Genomic DNA, 21,211 nt, shown 5'->3' with positions numbered 1-21,211 from the left:
GCATTCTTGTGTCAAGTAGGACGTAGAATTTTCAAGTACTGTGCTTATTAATTAGGTTAACTTAAAGGGAACAGTGCTGGTAATATTAAACAGTTGCCGGCCGCGGTGGCCGTACGGTTATGGCGCTGCAGTCGGGAACCGCGGGACTGCTACCGTCGCAGGTTCGAATCCTGCCTCGGGCATGGGTGTGTGTGGTGTCCTTAGGTTAGTTATGTTTAAGTAGTTCTAAGTTCTAGGGGACTTATGACCTAAGATGTTGAGTCCCATAGTGCTCAGAGCCATTTTAACAATTTTTTTTATTAAACAGTTATTTTCTATCGAGTTGAGGAGTACTCCATTTCGTTGATATTTCAAGTCGAACTTCGCGCTTCATGTTACGATAATTTCATAACTTACTTTATTATTGAGCTGCAGTTAATTGGTTAGCAGTTGAATACGATATATAAAGCACACGCTACATGAGAAGAAAATTTTTGAAAAGGGGATATTCAGTATTTGCATTTATTGATAAGCTTACAGCGTAATATATACCGTGGAGTATAAACAAGTAAGCTCGTCGGACAAAATATTATTCACCTCTTAAAAGAACATAGTAGCCGCTTTGGGGCGCAGTGTATGGTATAGAACTGGTATTAGGCGCTCATGTGGCCCACCACCACTGACGTTAAGCGGTGCGTGTACGAGTCCGTTGTATGGAATCAGCGTAGTAGATTTCGACGTGGAGGCGTTACAGAATGGCATAAAGGAACTACTGTGTTTGGACGTCTCCATGACCACATGGTGAGTGAATATGCCCGATTGGTGCATCAACGCTGACTGCGCGACATGTCTACAAAGAACGGTGTTCCACCCACGTGCATTACAAAAGTCTAAGAACAACGCTAGTGTAAAGATTGTAGTTGATCCAAGTCGGCGACGAGTGTTACGCTGCGTCAATGACAAATGGTTTCAAACAGGATATTTGTCACAGCACTCTTAAAATATATTTTTCTGTAAAAACAGAAACACAGAAGTGGCTAAATTTTAACTCTACTTGATTAATCTGTAGCTATTTTCAAACTTGAGGTCATCTTCAGGTTTAACGTTTAAAATTTGTCATGGCGAATACCACATTCCTACAATTTTAAAGTGTAATTCATGATTGACTATCACTGTGGGTATAAAAGACTCTGGCATATCGCACGACCTCGTCAAGTGTTTAGAACACAACTAAAGTTGTGTGTAGCCTCATTGGATAACATTTCACGGCATGGGTTCCCACCCTCGATTTGATCCTAAGGGATTCTCTACTATCGCTAGGAGACAAACTTCGCAATTTATTAAAGGTCGAGCGTAGGTCCATTGATCCCATTCCCCAAATTCCGCAACTTGCCAGTCACGCAGGGGTGCGCGTAAACCATCTACCTGATCGAAAGTATCGTACCTAAAGACTGGAAAGTTGCACAGGTCACACCAATACCCAAGAAAGGAAATACGGGTAATCCGCTGAACTACAGACCTGTGTAGCTGACGTCTACATGCAGTGGGATTTTGGAACGTATACTGTACTGAAACATTATAGGCTACCTTGAACAAAACGATTTACTCAATCAGCATAGATTCAGAAAATATCGTACTTGTGAGATACAAGTCACTTTTTATTCTCACGAAGTAATGTCTGCAATCGATAGGGGATGTAAAACTGATTCCATATTTTTAGATTTCCAATAGGATTTTTACACCGTTCCTCACAAGCCACTTCTAATCAAATTGTGTGACTATGGAGTATCGTCTCAGCTGTGCGACTGGATTCGTGATTTCCTGTCAGAAAGGTCACAGTTCGTAGTAATTGACGGAAAGTCAGCGAGTAAAACGGAGTTAGTATCTGGCGTTCCCCAAAGAAGTGTTAGGGACTCTGTGCTGTTTCCGTTCTACATATACGATTTAGAAGACAATCTGATCAGTCCGCTTAGGTTATTTGTAGGCGATACTGCCATTTATCGTCTTATAAAGTCGCCAGATTATCAAAGGCAAGATGTTGGTAGGTGTGAAAAATGGGAATTTACTCAAAACAATCAAAATTTTGAAATCATCCACATGAATAATAAAAGAAATTCGCAAAATTTTAAGTATACGGTAAATCAAACAAATCTAAAGGCTGTAAGTTCAGCTAAATATTTTGGGAGTACAATTACGAATAATATATTGGTAAGGTTACATAAATAACGTTGTGAAGAATGCAAACCGAAGACTACGATTTATTAGCAGAACACTTAGAAAATGTAACATGTCTAAGGAGACTGATCACATTTCGCTTCTCCCCCTCTTCTGATGTATTGTTGTGCGTTGTGCACTCCGCATCAGGTATGATTGACGGAGGATATCGAAATTGCCTAGAGAAGGGCAGCTCGTTTTGTATTATCGCGAAATAGCGGAGTGTGTCACGGATAAGATACGCAAATTGGGGTGCCGCTTACTAAAACAAAGGTGTTACTCGTTGCGGCAGGATATTCTCATGATGTTTCAATCACCAACTTTCTCCTTCGAATGCGAAATTTTTTGTTGGCATCCACCTACGTAGGGAGAAATGATCACTGTAGTATAGTAAGAGAAGCCACAGCTCGCAAGGAAGTATTTAAGTGTTCGTTTTTCTCGCTCGTTGTTCGAGAGAACGATAGAGGAAAGGCTTGAAGGTGGTTCGGTGAACCCTCTGCCGGACACTTAACTCTGAATTTCAGAGTAATCAAATAGATGTAGACACGCATATCTAATGACTAGATGTCAGGAGAGACCGAGCCACCTCTATTAAAGGAGGCGGGAGTATTGTGTTGTCAGTTGGGAAGCTGTAACAGGAGAATCTATCGGTCAGGAGAGCTACGTAAGTATCTTCGAGCTTGGACTAGGCACTGCATGTCACGCGAATAACAGATACATCGGGAACATTTCAACCCTTCCAAAGCTACCCAAGTAGACTGTTGGCGATGTGACTGAAGTGGAAATGCGAAGGAACAACCGTAGCTACACCAAGACCAGGATGAACTTATGTATCGACGGTGAGGGACCGTCGAACATTGCAGAGGATGACTGTCAAAAATCGCATGAAATCAGCGGAAGGAGTCAGTCGTAAGTTCCATAGTGCTGCCAGCCGTTCAGCTAGTACAACGACTGTTGCGTAGGGAGTTAAAAGGAATGGGCTCCAAGTGTCAGCAGCTCTTCATATGCCGCACATTCCTTTGGTCAATGTTAAGGAAAGCCTGAGGTTGTGTAAAGAGTGACACCACTGGATAGTGGATACTTATTTCGGCTGTTGACGAAGAATTCCTCAACAGACGCGTCACTGAAAGTATCCGCAGCAAATTTTAAGCTGTTACAAGCCTGATATTGTTGTCTACTAATAGATATCGGGGTACTTCTGATCAAATGTACATATTTGGGCAGACGAGTTATCTGCTCTTTGGAGAATGACGAAAGCGTACGACAGTTTTCATTCTCGCTTTAACTTTTTAGTTGTGTCGGTTTCATCCTAACACTCCGTAGGTAATTTGAAAAGAATACAAACTAATTTTGTCTTGGGGGTAAATAGTTTCGTACCAAAAGTTGACATGAAAACCAATGTTTTGTGCGAAGCTTAAATATATCGTTACCTCAAAAGTATAGTCTGAATAAGAGTACTTACAATTGGTGCTCTTTATTATTTATATTCTTTTATATGAACGGTGGTGTCTGTTCCTTCAGACACATCCAGAAGCATTCATATAATCAATTCACCTCAATGGGCGGATGTACTTTTACATTCAACAACCGCGTGGAGGACATGGTCGAGGACTGCAGATAGGTGGAGCCGGGTGGAATGTGGATAGGCTGGGTAGTGTGGCGAGATACCTCCCGAATGTGTGACAAGTTCTGTGTCTGGGTAGCGCAGTGGTTAACGCCGCTGCCTCGTAAGCAGGAGATTTCGAATTCGAGTCCCTGTCTGGCATACTTTTTCACTCGCCTCCGTTGATTCTGCATAAAGCACCGATGCAGCTGATATGATTAGTTCTTTCCCTTTCCTTTCTCCCCCCGCTTCCCCCCAACCATCATTTAATATAATACATTCTTTTTTTTAGCATTCCTTCTTCAACCTTCTATCAGTTAGGGTGTTTCAAATGGTAATTTTTTTCAATTATGTAACGAATCTGTAAGTGCACTCTTTAGCTTAACATTGCTACACTCCTACAGTATGGCTTTCTGACTTGTTGCGAGAAATGGGCTAAAGAAATTCACACAAGTCTGATGCCAGCTATGGAGTTTGTGTCCTGTCTTGGGCAAGTTATAGACTTAGGACATACCAGCTAAAAGTTCCAGAGTTAGTTTGCATCCAATATAACACGAACACTCTCTGAAATAGGTCGCTACATTCAGATTGGTATTGCTCATCAAACAGACTATACAGAGCAGCCTGTGTCATTCACAAGGATACAAGTAAAATTGTTAGCTTTTTAACCCAATGTCCATTTTTTTCTTTTGACTACGTTCACCTAATCACCGTGTGTATTGCAGGAGCCTGATACCTCCATCTCTACTGGCCTTTTTCTGGTGTGCGTGCGGCAGACAAGTGATGGAAAGGCGTCCACGTGTGGCAGAGCTGTGACGCCACTGGCGGCCTTGTTGCGTCACGCGGCGGTCCTAAACACGGAGAGAAACGCCGCAGGTGTCTGTCGGAGTGTCCAGCACGGCCCAGCACTTTCTCCCTGGCCTACGGTCAGTGGGGCCCAGTAATTACCCAGCAGGCCGCTGGCCGTCGCGCGCCCGTCTCGTGAAATACGAGGCACGCCACGAGAAAGCCGCACACTTCTCCTCTCCCGCGAACTGCACACATTCACTTAGTGCCTAATAGTGAAAGTCTGTTTTGGAATCGCGCCTGCTTCTCAATGAATCTCTCCTGAACCTAACGCGACTGACGTTTCTGTTCCTATTACGAACGGAATTCTTTCGTCGGTGCCAACACCTACTAATTTTATCAAAGTAACACGCTTCACAAATTGAGGAAGTCAGTATTGTATTGGTTCATCTCTGACCCTTGCTGCCCAAGCTAGGGTTTGTCGAGACGAAGAAAAGCCGCAGAAACGTTCGACGAGTACGAACGGGCATTATCTTGCTGAAATGTAAGCCCAGGAAATCTTGCCACGAATGGAAACAAAATGAGGAGTAGAATATTGGCGAAGTATAGCCATTACTCCTGGCTGGCGGGTGACAGTCGAGTTGGTGTCCCACCATTTCCCAGCGCGTCTCCATACAATCAACGAGATGCCAGCTGGGAGACATGTCTGGTGATATCCCAGACAGCTGTGTGATATCAACGGGACTCTCGCTCACCAGGAGATATGATCTAGGGTGCCATATCTTTTCTTAGCGCGACCTCTCTAGCGCCATCGAGGCCTCCTTACAGCGCAGAAGTACGTCGGCGATATTCTATGCCCTGTTTTGTTGCCTTTCATGGCAAGCCAATCCTGAACAAATGTTTTACTCTGAGTTAACGGGTGGGCAAACGATGTTTGGGATGTAATTAAAGCTAATATGAAGATGTGTCACATTAACGTTAAAAATTCGGAGACCTCGGTCCTTGACCGATCATCCTGGACGTCACTAGTCAGTCGCCAGGCATTTCTTTTTGACGAAAAATAGCCGACACTGACTGGTAGGTCAGTGTAATAAAGAAAAGGAACTGGTGAGACGAAGTGGATGGACAGAAGCTCCTGCAGGAAACTGTGCATGGACTGTACTGTCACTTCCGGATTCACACGTGATTGGAGGACAATGCCATTCGACTAATAGTTTTGGTATGTTGATGATACAGCACCTACAGATAAGTCATGATTATTCCAGAAAATAATTTAACATTGAGTCAAGCTGTACCAGCCAGTTATAGCGGATAGACAAAGATATGGAAACACTGAAGGCACGGCCTGAGTGGCCGTGCGGTTCTAGGCACTACAGTCTGGAACCGCGCGACTGCTACAGTCGCAGATTAGAATGCTGCCTCGGGCATGGATGTGTGAGATATACTTACGTTAGTTAGGTTTAAGTAGTTCTAAGTGCTAGGGGACTGATGACCTCAGAAGTTGAGTCCCATACTGCTCAGAGCCATTTGAACCACTAAAGGCACAACACATTACCGCGCCTAATACGCTGTAGAAAACCTATAGACATTTAAATTGGCTTCCATTCATTTAGGAATGGATAAAATCAGATCCTGAATGTTTTTCAAGGGAATCTTATATCAGTCTTCCTGAAAAATCATGGCAAGTCCAGGTAACGATGATGAATGTGGATAGCGATCACGCACTCTCTTCTCCGACGTCGATCACAAAGCATCAGTGTTACGGAGACCTGGTTACTGTTGTGCCAGGGGAGATGCGAAAAATCATCCTCGTGCTGTCTAAACAAGTTCTGGACGGTGCGAGCTGTGCAAACGAGAGCCCTATCGTCTGGGAACACAGCAACACCCTTTGGGAACAATCTTTGTTCCATGGGTTGGACATGATCAGCCAAACAGGTCGTACAGTCCTTGGCAGTAATGCGATATTTCACATTAATCATGAGGACCATAGGACACCACGACATGGCTACCCAAATGATCACCGAAATCCTGCAATGTCTCACGCTTTGGAAACAGTGTGCAACAAGATTCTTCCGAATAAATGACTTCGGCAACGCGCTTTCCTGTAACGGGCATCTGCATAACTGGTGAGTGGTTTTGGAACCCAGCTCACCCTAAAACTCCCTGCTTATGAAAGTCACTGAGTGTTGTTTTGGTGCTGACAGCATTCGCGAGTGGGACATTCAGTATTGCAGTGACTTTTGCAGCTGTAGTCACGCTATCTTTCGTCGCAGTTCTCTACAATTGCCATCCGCCACGATCACTCAACGCGTACTCTCTCTTGTTGTTTACATATTTATGTGCAACACCTGTACGTATAAATAAGGAGAGGTAGGAAGAATCGTTAAAGGCAGATATATTCCAGATATTTAAACTGTCACGGTCAACATAGGAACATACGGCGAGAGAAAGAGGGGAGGGAGGGGAGGGGAAGATGCAAAGGCTGCAGTCCGAGCCTCGGACTTAGGCAAGAGTCATACCGGTTTCAGTCGAACCGGACAACTTAGGGCGAATTGTAGGAGGAAGTGTGATAAACTCATTGATCCATTTAGCACTTCCGGTTGAATTACTATCCTCTTCTACAGATCTAGGTACAAACTCGAGCTGAACACTTAGAAAATTGATATGAACATCAAGGAGAAGTGAAAAGGAACAACCGCGACTAAATAAATACTAGGCGAACCTCATTTACTGGCGGACACGGACTTGCAAGTTGCCCCATTTGCATCTAAAGTGAACAAAGATAAATACCACCGAATAGTCTGGAGGAGACATTGCTGATAGGGCTCTGTCGGGATCCCTGCCGACGAAAACAGCACGTTGGAGAACGATTAAAACACCGCCGACAATGACATGCCCGGAATATTATGCAGACGAAGGAGAAATTTGATCAAAAATTCAAATTCGAAAGCGATTCCAAAATTTAGAGGTCGCAAGTGGGCAAACAAACTTCCACCTAAACTCAGGAGTCTATTATTTATGTCTCTTGGAGCTGCAGTGCAACATGTTACTGTAGTCTTCAATTGAAGCATGCGGGTGTAATATCCTCTCAATAAATACAAAAAAAGCAAATTTGATCTGGAGGGGAGAGGGAAGAGGGTGGGGGCAGAATTAGCGCCTCGATAAAGTCCACTCGCCAACAGCGGCTAGCTTTCCCAGTTGAGATATAGAGGATTGCCATTAGATGAATGCCTTAGGCAGGGATTCTTGCGTTTGTGAAGGTCCGCATAAAATCTGTTCATCCTCCTCAGGAAAGTGAAGAGTGTAATAAACACATGTGGAACAATGTCAATGTAGAAGAAAAACGATGCATACTATATAAGGAAAACTATCCGAGCACATTAATATGGAGTGTGTTCACCCTTTTCCTCTATGAAGACTTTAACTCTGCCGCAATCACTTTCAGTGAGGTGTCTGAATGTCTGTGGAGGAATGGTTGTTCACTCTTCCTCAAGAGCTGAAACGATCCCAAAGATCTGTCATTATCTTCAAAGTGAGCATCGGCCACAACACGAGCAGATCGTATAAAATAAAAAAATGGCCTTCCTCAAGGATCTGTGTTGGCTCCAACCCTTTATAATTTTTATATTAGCGACTTGCTAAATACAGTCAGCAGGAAATTTTGCCACGCCGATGATTTGGCACTAGTTGTACAAACTAAAAGACTTGGGGAAGGAGCGAAGTACTCACAGAAGATCTGGAGTTCTTGAAATCCTATTATAAAAAATGGCGACTCTGCCCTAATCCAACCAAGACTGAGGTGTGTGCTTTCCACTTGAACAATAAAATGGCCCACCAGGAACTGAATGTGAACTTCTGTGAACAAAGAGTCAAACACAACTTCAACCCCAAATACATTGGCATAACACTAAACCGCTACCCGACTTAGAAAAAACATCTAGAAAACGAAAGCCAAAAACTAAAGAGTCGCAACAACATGCTGAGAAAATTGACTGGCTCGACTTGGGGAGCTCAAGCATCCACCTTACGTACTGCCGCAGTAGCCCTGGTATATCCTGTTGCCGCATATTGCTCTGCTGTCTGGCATTCGGGCACTGATACTAAGAAAACCTACGTCCAGTTGAACGAGTGTATGATGATAATAACGGGTACTATTAAATCCACCTCACCCCCTTGGCTGCATACTCTAAGCAATATCCCACCTCCACAATTGAGAAGGCAAGAAGCAGCAACAAGAGAGCTGTCAAAATTCATGACTCAGATTACCCACAGAATCTACCAATCCATGATGTTCTGAACGAAATACCATCGACCCGCTTGAAGTCACGGAAGCCTATATGGGTTAATACACAAGCACATCAACCTGACATCAGAGAGCAATGGAGGCACTTTTGGAATGATTCTGGAATTAATAAACAAGGTATCCAAGATCCTACTCTGGAATTACCGGGCTTTGACCTGAAGAGATGTACCTGGACTAAATTAAACCGTATCAGATCGGGCCATGCAAGATGCAATGCACATAAGTACAAGTGGGGTCTATGCGACTCACCAGCCTGTGACTGTGGAGCACCAGAACAGAATGTCCGCCATATTATTGAGGAATGCCTCTTAAGAAGATACGCCGGACCTGTCTCTGAGGTTATATGTGTGAAACCCCCTTCTTTGGATTGGCAGTGCAATCTAGATATTTAGCTTTAAATATATGAATGAGTTTCTAGTTAGGCTTGCCAAGCTTTTAACGTGTAGTTATTTTGTCTTGAGTGTTTTTTTACTTTATCCTTTTGTGCTATTGCTTCTTTTTTACACATGTACTGTTTACACATTGTTTTGTTTTATACATTTCGTTTACATATTGTTGTACCTATATGAAATATTTTCGCTGTATTGCCATAAGTAAAATAAAATAATAAAAATCTTGCTGTCGGGAATGCTATTGTCCACGGATCATTGCTTCACAGATGCAGGTTTATGACAGGATTCATTCTCCTGCTGATACAATCATTGTCTTCGAACTGTTCCTACAATGTACCCAGTACATAATTCTACGAAATGTCTTCATATTCTTCCGCATGTACCATTTTAAGCGCAATAAGAGGACCACATCCTCACCATGAAAAACAGCCCTGCATCGTAAAACTACCTCCACCGTACTTCTGTTGGTGGTGACGATTTCCAGACGTTCCCAAACCCAAACACTTCCACAGCATTGCTGTAAAGTATAGGATGATTCATCATTCCACTCGTTTCCAGTCATATACGGTCCAGTATCGTCAGTCTTTACATCACCTTACGCTTTGCTTAGTACTGACTACAGGTATGTGTGGGCTATGAGGAACTGTCCGACCATTCTGCATCATTATTTTCAACTCCCCAAGAACATTGAGTTAGATGGACTTAGAAGTGATTCCTTCCGTTGATTTCGTGCAATTTTTCCCAACACCCTCCGCCATGCTGGACGGTCCCTGTCCGTCAATACATGACGTGTGCTCGATTTTTAGTTTCGCAGTGGTTGTACCTTTTCGTTTGCACCTGACTTCCACATCACCCACAGTTGACTTGGGCAGCTTCAGAAGGGCTGAAATGTCCCTGATGGATTTGTTACTCGGGTCACTTCCAATGACGAGTCCACGTTCGAAATCACTGAGCTCTCCCATTCGGGTGCTCCTGCTTCTCTAAGAAAAAACACAGTACTCTCCGCCTCTTTTCATACTGGCTGGTCTGCCTCTCGTGACATCTAGAGGTCAATTCCACATTGCATACGTGTGTTCGGAGTCTCTTAAACGTTTAATTAATATAGAGAATCCCGAAACGCTTTATTTCCACTTCATAACACTCTTTCTTGGGAGCTCATTAATAATGAAGAACGTTTGCGAACAGAGTACACCGCCACTAGGATTTTGACAGTGGGGCATTTCAAAGCTTAACATATCAAATATCGGCGCAAGAAGTGGAGAATCTTCACGCAGCTCTTGTGGAAAACTGTTAATCCATACGCCATACTCAAACGATACATCACCGCCTCCAGAATTAAATGTGACGGCTAATCGATGCGAGTTTCAATGGTAACGGAGGGCGTTTTGAGCATTTGCTGGGAGAAAGAGTTTCATATGTTATATCGGCTCGGATTGTTCCTGTATGTTCAAATGTGTGTGAATTCCTAAGGGACCAATTTACTGAGGTCATCCGTCCCTAGAATTACACACTACTTAATCTAATTTAAACCAACTTATGCTAAGGACGACACACACACCCATACCCGAGGGAGGATTCGAACCTCCGGCGGGAGGGGCCGCGCAACCCATGACATGGTGCCTCTAACCGCGCGGCCACTCCATACGGCGTTCCTGTATGTTTCCCATGGTTAATGTACAGCGAACAGCTGAAGAAAATTAAATATGTTAAGAAATAAGAGGTGTCAGGATTCACACCAATATAATATTTTGATTATTTTACATGTGGTGAATGTGTCCTGTAAATTTGGGCGTACCTTTTGTTACATAACATATGCAAGAATTTTCGCGTATGATGTATATCATTTCACCATTAAATGTTATATGTAGGTAACAACTTAGTAAACGACAGTTCTTACGTAATCCGTCCAGAAGGGCTGCACGAGCAATTGTCAGCTGCTGATTACGTAATATAAGTTCACATCATGTGGAATAGATGGTACTGCTCGCGCCAGCTGTGGCTATTGATGTATACTGCAACTATGGAATAACTAAGTTTCAGTCTATATTGATCACAGATTTACCCACAGTTCCAACGATATGTGCATTGTTCATTGATATGTACGGGTCTTAACAGTGACTCTTTTTTTTAGTACAGGACGAGTCATAAAATGGATGTCAAGCGGCCTTTATCAATTTAATATGTGATTAATATTTCCCCCTCTGCTATTTGTTAGGAAGGGCAAATTAGTCATTACTTAATCAAAGCTTATATTATCAACCAAATAAGCTTCTGATGAAATATAACGAAGGGGGAATTCTTATTCAACAATTAATTAGATTTCGCGAGCATGTTCTGCAGTGTGTGCTCGGGAAGAAAAGGGTATCGTACCATCTGATGATTGGAAACAATGATATTTTAGCATGTAGCTGGGTGACAAACTCAAGACAAACAAGAATATTAACAAAGTAAGACCCACCATCTCTAAGCCGTGTACGTGTTTGACAAAAAATCGACCTTTGGCCACTACACTTACTCAAGAGGATTGCGGACTCATTTCCGCACACAGGTAAATGTACATTAATTCTCGGGAGAAAATTTTCTTCGATGGCACCTTTACAAGGTATTCGCTGGAATAAACCTCGCTCATTAGGTTGGTGCTCTTCTAGGAACATCACCGATGTGGAATCTAAATTCCGATTGGCAAAAAGAGGAGTGGTCGTAGTAAGGGCGAGGAGAAACTTAAAAGCGAGAGCACCTGTGAGCCGCTCTGTCAGCTTTCTGTTTACAGTATTATATGAAGAGTGTTGTTGCTGTTGCAGGACTGCCTTTCGCCAACAGCAGCAATTATGAGGAGCTTGAACTTGCACTATCTCTCGACCACAATCCGGTTTTCAATACTTTCCATCTAATCTTCTAGCCAGCACATTTATCACATGCGAATGTCAAATTACATACGCAGTAGTGCGAGGTGGTTTTGTAGAAGGTATCGAGAATGTTTGGAATGGGTAAAGAGTACCATTGAGTCAGACGAGTTATTTTTTTGAGCGAAGTGTTCCATTTCCACGATTTTCTTTTCTACAAAAATTAATATTTCTTTTGTATGTTTGAGGGTTTTGTTCTCGACACGAAGGAATTCAGCGTAAGGAATCATTCATTATGCACAGATTGCTGGATTCCTTATCACTTCTTTCGATAGTTCCTCATATTAGCTACGACTGCGTAAGAAGGTCTGAGTGACATTTCAGAAGCAGTTCATGATAGTTTATTCTGACTTTTTACCGTTCAGCCAATAACAATATTTTAGATACATTCGTAACACACATACACAAGGAGAGAGAGACAGAGCAACACAAACATGAGTTTGTGCCTTATAGACCCAATGAAAGTGAAAATAACAAGAAAACTCGCCAGGAGTATTAATGACAAGTGTCCAAAACTAACTCAGCACAGCGAAATCAGAGACAAAAGACTTTCAGACACTTGGGACTTTGCTAACAACACGCACTTTTGTAGTCTAACTTGAAATATTAGCCATAGCAATAGAACGTAACGATCTCGTAAGTTTAACAGTATCCAATTTGACAATAACAGTTGAGTTGCCATATCGAGTAACATCAACATCAGGTACAAGGAGAGTTTGAAAATCGACAACAATGAACAGATGTATAAGTGTAGGTTAGAAACTGTGGGAAACTTTTCGTAAACAGCAGATTTCTCGGTAATACTGAAAGACTACTGACGGAGGGATTCCTCATAATATCATGAACATGCAGAAATTTCCGTAAAATTTAACAAAGGGCACTTGTCGAGTTTAGGTTCAGCACCCATCATGCGTAAGCTGCGAGTAATTTTTAAAGTAAGATAATACATTTTACACTAAGATACAAAATAAAAACGCAGCACCAGACTATTCCTCCTTTACAAAGTGAGATGACACAGTGTTAAGACAGTACACACAGTCATTCGGGTTTAGGTTTACCACGGTTTCTCTGTATCGCTGAATACAAATGAGGGGACTGTCTTTTTGGATAAGCACGGCTGATATCCCTCCACATCCTTCCACAGTATCTCTGTTCTCCGCCTCTCTTCTGTACTAACTCAGCACCCGCTGCTTCGCTCGCTTAAACTGTATGGTCTGCACAGATTTTTTTTTGTTCTTTAAAGAAACCTTTATGTTGTTCACAAACTGCAACATCTGAGCTTTTAGTTACGGCCATAGAAGCATTCCTGACCAAATAGTGATTCTAGTAGCTAGTGATTATAGTAGCTGGAGTCCAAGGTTTTTTTTAATCATGCCTTTTGCGTTTCCGTGCAGGTATTTCCACAGAAACTTTCATAGTCTACCATATATTTCTTTATACCTAATGAGAAATGACATATCGCTTTTTACAGATTTAACTTTAAAATTTTTTAATGTAACGAAAATTTTTTTTAAAAATTTGATTCCCTGTTTCACGCTCTGAGGGGCTGCAGTGAAATGGCATTTTTTAAATTTACAGTTGAGAAGCTACATACAACTTCTAACAGAATTAGCTTCAAAAATGTTTTCATAATGATATATTTCGATTAAAGCTTTCATCTCACATTTCACACTCGTAGGAGTTGAGTTTCCAAAAATGAAGATAGACACAGTGTTTTTTAAATTCCAGTGGAGAATCTAAACTCCAATTGTCATTGATTTAGCTTTATAAATATTTTTATAATGTTACGTTTTCATAAACCATTTCAAAAAACACTGAAATATATATTTTTTATTTGTAACCGGTAATTCAAATACCAATTTTCATAGATGAACTTATAAAAATACTGTAGTAGTTCATTAATTACGATTTATTTTCAAAGGAAGCTTTCACCCACTACTTCACCGCAACAGAAGTTAAATTTACAAAAATGCCGTAACATGTATTTCTTTACTTCTGATCGAGAAAGCAAATATCACTTTCCGCAGGTCAAGTTTCAAAATTGCCTTAACAGTGACATATTTTCAGAAAAACGCATCATCCCCTATTTCACCACCTTAGGGGTGGAATTAAGAAAAATATCTTCTTAAACGACACATAAAGTATAAGATCAACACCCTTTCCAAACTTCAAGTTTCTTTCCTTAGTGGTTTGGCCTGGACGATGATGAGCCAGTCAGTCAGGACGTTGCCTTTTAAATATACAGATTGACCTCGTCGTCAGTTCCACTCTTCTCTTTCACGTTAATGTTTTGTTGAACTACATGCAGTGTGATACCACACATGTAACACCAATTCACTATAATACGAATCAACCAGGGTTTTCATTTCGTCATATGTTTTGAAATATTATTTACTATATCATATTTCCTATTGCTTCCAAAATATGAAAGAATCCGTTATCTACTGCAACAATACTTCTATGATGATATTGATAACTTTTCATTGTCAGGAAACAGGAAACTGGCTTGTAATTAACATTTTAGCTGTGTTTCTCAATAACTAAAATGCACGTGCATTAAAATATCGATTATAGAAGTTTGTCGTCAACTGTTCATATGACCTAGAAGTGAAATTGAATTAAACTGTTTCCAATTTGCGGGCACTGAAGTATCTCGCAACGTTATTAGTAAACGGTACACATCCTGTACATTTTAACTATCAATTATATTTAAAAAAATAACTTGGAATGCAATAATTGAACGACGATAGAACTTAAGTATGTAAGGGCATATAGTTTCCACAGAAAGGAATAGCTGTTATAGAATGCATAAGAGATGGTTTAAATCTGAGAGTAGAGCTGTTCCGAATATTTTTCCTTGGTGTTTCGATGGGTTGTGACCTTTTTCTCTTTAACATGTAAATTTTTATAGAAACATTTCCAGTGCGGTCTGGCGTATATAAGTGCTGAGAAGGCACTGAATTTGAGGTTCGATCTAAATCACAAGACAAGGTGAAATTCAGAAGCTGCAATATTTCCGAAGTTTGTAAAGTCACTGTAAGTAGTCAGACAAACCGTAGCTTCTGGTGGTAAAATTATTCGCACTTCATAGACATTTTCTCCCCAAAAACTAGTGCATGGCTCCCTTCTCGCTTGATTCAGTTAATTTTTCTTTTTCGTCATTTGTATGAGGCAATTTTTTTTTTTTTTTTTTTTTTTTTGTTAATCAGTTCATATTCGTAATGTAGCCAGAATGAAATATGTATATGCCTGATATTATCTATCATGAAACTTATGTATTCATGTATCTCCGACGAACGTTAATAATTTTATGAAGCTCGCACTATCATAAGACGTAAGTTTCCACCGTCAGCAATTGTTTCTAAACAAATACTCTTCGTGCTCAGTTTTGAGGTTGGGACGAAGAGCGTTCAAAATTACCTAAAGATAAATGTTTTTCCGATCTATAATTTCAAGTTAAGTGAAGAATTTGGACATTAAAATAGCGTCTCCTCTATTAAATTAACGAAAGAACCTTTTGCCAAACCGAAAGCCGAAAAAAATAATCGTTCTGTACATAGTTTGGAACAGGAAAGTTACACCAAGCTCGAAGATCTGATTAGGATTTTCGCAGAGGAGTCTGAGAGATATTTGAGAATGTAGTGTACAACATCAGTTAAAAACAAACTTGGAGAATAACTAATAAAAGAATGACGCCACACCATAACGACAGAATTCCCAGGTGAGGAAATAATAAAACAATTCTTCTGAAATTCACGCAATCGTGATGATACCCTCCAGTCGAATGTTGCAATGAGGAACGGAGTGGAAGGTAGCAGAGAATTCGAAGTCACTTCCTGGCCGGTAGGCCAGTGAGAGCTTTGATGTGCCCGCCGAGTTGTAGCGTGAAGCGTGAGTCAACTGTCGCAGCCGGTTTTCTCGATCTCGTTTGGGCGCCATTTTACGGTGCTGTGTTTCCCAATTCACTGCAATAGGAGAACGCCGTTTGTCGCTTTACAGCGTCTCTGGGTATCTCAGTCGATTATGTAATTTAGAAAGACTGCTACAGGTAAAATATTTAATGTGAATCAGAATATAACGGACTAAGAGAATTATCCTCCCGTAGCTGTGGCAGGAAGAATTGCCAGTGTTATGTAGTAAAAATATGTGAAACCTGCCGCGTAAGAATTTGCTTCCCTCTCACTTAAAACGGATGGCGAGCTCTTAATACTTAAACTGTTATAACAGAAAAAAACAGTTCCCTCAGGCTCGAATTATCTGCAAGTGTGTCTCATTTTTCTTGATGTTAATTCCCCACTTTTTCGGAGCCAAATTTCTCTCTGGCTGGCCTCAAATTTCCACCTCCAAATACATTTGGTTCTATTATTTCTATTACTTTCTTTAATCGTACGCAGATCGCCAGAGGTGAGAGCTGGTTAGCATTTAACAATTATGTGAGTAGTAAACGTATAAGGAGCCAGTCGCCTTGCGGCGGAAATTACTACAAATCACGAATAGTTTAAATGTGCTAGCTCGACTTCTATTTGAAACTCAGTCATAGATTTAAGGATATTTCTGCCGACTACTAGTGAAACAGTTATTGGTTTTGACATAGACATAAAACTTTTTTAAACCTGTCATACTTAACGTGAGTGCCGGCCGGGGTGGCCGAGCGGTTCTAGGTGCTACAGTCTGGAGCCGCGAGACCGCTACGGTTGCAGGTCCTTAGGTTAGTTAGGTTTAAGAAGTTCTAAGTTCTAGTGCTCAGAGCCATTTTGAACTTAACATGAGAAAGATCTGAGACAAAGAAAATATTCCGATAAACAATGATTTCAATAAAGCTGAGTCTCATAATGGACTGAACAGCTGAAAAAGATTACGGTACTCAAAGATATAGAATTTCTAGATAATCTGAGGCATTTTCGGTGTGATTGTTTCACGGTGTGCTTTGTGCACTGAAGCGCCAAAGAAACTGTTATAGGTATGCGTATTCTGATACAGAGACGTGTGAACAGGCAGAATACGGCACTGCGGTCGTCAACGCCTATATACAGCAGTTGTTAGATCGATTACTGTTGCTACAATGGCCCGTTATCAAGATTTAAATGAGTTTGAACACGGTGTTATAATCGGCGCACGAGCGATGGGACACAACATCTCCGAGGTAGCGATGAAGTGCAATTTTTCCGTACCACCACTTTACGAGTGTAGCGTGAATAGCAGGAATCCGCTAAAACATCAAATCTCCGACATTATTGCGACCGGAAAAAGATCCTATAAGAACGGGACCAATGACGACTGAAGAGAATGGTTCAACGTGACAGAAGTGCAGCCTTTCCGCAAACCACTGCAGATTTCAATGCTGGGTCTGGCCATCAACAAGTGTCAGCGTGCGAACCATTAAACGAAATATCGTCGATATGGCCTTTCGGAGCCGAAGGCCCACTCATGTACCCTTGATGACTGTACGACACATAGCTTTATGCATCGCCTGAGCCCGTGAACGCTGGCACTGGACTGGTGGTGAGTTGGAAACATGTTGCCTGGTCCTGTGCCAAACTGTACCGAACTGATGGACGTGTATAGGTATGGAGACAACGTCATGAATCTATGGACCTTGCATATCCGCAGGGGACTGTTCAAGCTGGTGGAGGCTATGTGATGGTGTGGGGCTTGCATAGTTTGAGTGATGTAGGACCCCTGATACGTCTAGAAACGACTGTGACAGGTGCCACGTACGTAAGCATCCTCTTTGATCACCTGCATTCGTTTGTGTCCATTGTGAATTCAGACGGACTTGGGCATTTCCAGCAGGACAATGTGACATCCCACACGTCCAGAATTGCTGCAGTGGGGCTGCAAGAAGACTCTTCTGAGTTTAAAACTTCCGATGGCCACAAAACTCTCCAGACATGAATATTATTGAGCATATGTGGGGTGCCTTGCAATGTGCTGTTCAGAAGAGACCTCCACCCCCGTTATGGACATCCCTGCAGTATTTATGGTTCCAGTTCCTTCCAGCACTACTTCAGACGTTAGTCGAGTCCATGCCAGGTCGTTTTGTGGCACTTCTGCGCGGTCGCGTGGTCCCTACACGATATTGCGCAGGTGTACCCGTTTCTTTGGCTCTTCAGTATAGTTTCTACGTGCATTCACTCTTCTAGAAATCAATAAATAAGGTCTCCTATTGTAGGTTGCAGTAAAGCAGCATTTAGAAAGCTTTTACCACGAAACTGACTCAGAGCATAAAATTGAAACAGAGAGTCATGAGTGTACTAAAAATGTGGAGTTGCAGCATCGTACTTACAATCAGAAGAAACTAAGTCCAGATAGTAGTCTGCGACCCATAATTAATCTCTCACTTTTCAGAATAGCTTGCAATGTTTTGAAATTTACAGGCGGGTTAGGACTGAGAGGCAGATCCAGTGGAAGCAAAGATACGAAGGCAGATCGTGAGTGTTGTCTGTACAGCTCCATCAGTAAAAAGATTGCCCGCGAAAGCTACAGTTCCCAGTTCGAGTCTCGGACCGGCACACAGTTTTAATCTGTCATATAGATCGAAAGAAGTTTGCGAGCTTCGGCTTTTGGATTCTCAAATCAGTGCAAGCAATTGTCAAGATGAAGCCTTCATCAATCCCGCAACATGTTTTATTTCCCGTCTATGATAGGGGTGGGCTTGTAATTCATCACTGGAGACAGCCCTGTCGAAGAGACTCTGAACTCCAGCGTAAGGAGTACTAGGGATATAGTTTATTTCAGTGTTCAGTTTATTCTATGCTAGGAAATTATTCACTTCTTTTGCATAGTAATTATCATTTCGCTTGGGTTTATGTTTTACGGAGCACTTCAAATCATTTACTAAACATAGTATCTATTTCCATGTCGGAACTAAACAAATCGAAAAATGAAGGCGTAAAATATGAGTGAAAACCAATAACGCATGCTGTGCAAAGAGACTAATAACAAAGAGACTTTTTTACCTCACTGCCTATCGTATATATAAGAGTAATTTTATTAATGATACCGCACAATTCCCAATTCAATCACGGTATTGTTGAAAAGCGAGAGAATGCGTTTTGGTTACCAGCTCCTGGGATCAGGCATGCTTTTCCAATTCTCTATACATTCCAAAATTATCGAGTATTGTTTACAATAATTGCTTTTCGTGACTGGATTGATATGCATTTCCACCTGCCAGAAGCAGTAATCACGTGTAAGAGTATGACGACGTTATTAGACACAGGCTGACAGATTATATTTGGAAGCTTCGGATTGGAGTACAACCAAATCGCAGGTAATCACGGGTAAATTCAAATGTGAGGTTATAGGTTTTAAAATGATGCAAATGAACAAAAGATGGCTTATTGGTGGTCGAAAATGCCCATAGATATGTTTTTTAAATCAATTTAGTTTACAATTCAATAGGTGATATGAAACTTCCTGGCAGATTAAAACTGTGTGCCCGACCGAGACTCGAACTCGGGACCTTTGCCTTTCGCGGGCAAGTGCTCTACCAACTGAGATACCGAAGCATGTAAAGTTTGGAAGGTAGGAGACGGATACTGGCAGAAGTAAAGCTGTGAGTACCGGACGTGAGTCGTGCTTCGGTAACTCAGTTGGTAGAGCACTTGCCCGCGAAAGGCAAAGGTCCCGAGTTCGAGTCTCGGTCGGGCACACAGTTTTAATCTGCCAGGAAGTTTCATATCAGCGCACACTCCGCTGCAGAGTGAAAATCTCATTCTGGCAATAGGTGATAACTATTTTTTTTACATTAGTCATTAAACGTGACGTATTAAGGTCAATTTTACATTGCCCATCACGAGCTGTATCACAAGTCATTATACTGTTTATTCCGCAGTACAACTTTATTTTCTGAGACGCGGTGTATGACTTCTCAACACAAATGACTGAATCAGTGCCATTGTATGCAGAGGCTTAGACCTCACTTGATCCTTTTGTGAGAATGGAATCGTTACGTTTCTGTAGTATCCGAGAGAACAGGCCTGCCATGGAGACACGAATAGCTCTGCTGACAAATATCACATTTTTAGCTCTGCTGAAGATGGCCTGGGGCACTCTACACCACCGCACTGAAACTGAAGGTAGGACAATAGGCCATTGTTGCGGTACTGCACCGTGTGGCGTCCATCGAAAGAGAAGCCAGTGAACAGTACTGCGATTCCAGCAGTGTCGGCCGAGCGGCAGAGTGGTATCGGCTGCGCGACCGCAAGCGCGGGCGTACCTCGTGCGTAGCATGGCGGCTGTCGTCCAGTGGTGTCTGCACGGTGTCTGGGTCTGCAGTCGACCTGGCGGGCACACACTGCACGCAGAGACTGCGGCGCTCCGCGGCCGCCGCGCCGCCACCAGGGCTCGGGACTGCGAGGGGGGGGCGCCGCTTTCATTTCCAGCTAACCCAGTTTCCCTGCAGCCGGGCCGACCCGGGCCCGGCCACCCGCCACTCATCGACTCCACCCGCGGATACCTCTCCAAATTCCTCGCCAATTTCGTCTGCGGTGGCGTCGGACGCTGGCAGAGCTCCAGTGGGATCGAAGAGCTTGGCGTCCACCCACAACCTGGTCGAAACAAGCACACCGTGCAAAATAGTCAGCTTCAGAAGACACCACAACAATGCAGCGCATCTCCGCATCTGGTCTCCGTAATAGCCTCAGTCCGGCGGGACAGAGAGTCCACAAGTTTCTCCCTCTGCAAACGAAGCAATTCTGTGATGACTGTATCATGAAGAAAATCCACACACAGCTACAAATAGCACAAATACACAAATATTTTCTCTCTTGACCACACTATATTATTTCTCATTCGGCTAACTGCTGTCATCGGATCAAATACTTTAGAACCTCAGTGCAATGTTCACTGAACAGCCAAAAATCTGCTATACCTGCCTAATATCGCGTAGGGCATGGCGAACACGCAAAACTGCAGCAACACGACGTGGCATCGACTCGACTAACGTCTGAAGTAGTGCTGGAGGGAACTAACACCACGAATCCTGCAGGGCTCTCACTAAATCCGTGAAGAGCTCGAGGAAGTGGAG

At 42.3% G+C, this 21,211-nt stretch overlaps 1 protein-coding gene across 1 annotated transcript in view; it reads right to left on the bottom strand.

Annotated features, from left to right (window-relative positions):
* Positions 1–20,485, bottom strand: part of LOC126354003 (peroxidase-like) — a 268,422-nt gene extending 247,937 nt beyond the window's left edge. Inside the window, exon 1 of the mRNA XM_050003316.1 lies at positions 20,402–20,485. Coding sequence (XP_049859273.1) covers positions 20,402–20,415 — 14 coding nt within the window. The 5' untranslated portion in view covers positions 20,416–20,485. The remainder of the gene's footprint in view (positions 1–20,401) is intronic.
* Between the last annotated feature and the right edge of the window lie 726 nt (positions 20,486–21,211).

The sequence above is a fragment of the Schistocerca gregaria genome, chromosome 1 (assembly GCF_023897955.1).
Source record: "Schistocerca gregaria isolate iqSchGreg1 chromosome 1, iqSchGreg1.2, whole genome shotgun sequence".
Lineage (NCBI taxonomy): Eukaryota > Metazoa > Arthropoda > Insecta > Orthoptera > Acrididae > Schistocerca > Schistocerca gregaria.
The sequence above is the reverse complement of the archived record's forward strand: the minus strand, read 5'-3'. Positions and strand labels throughout refer to the sequence as shown.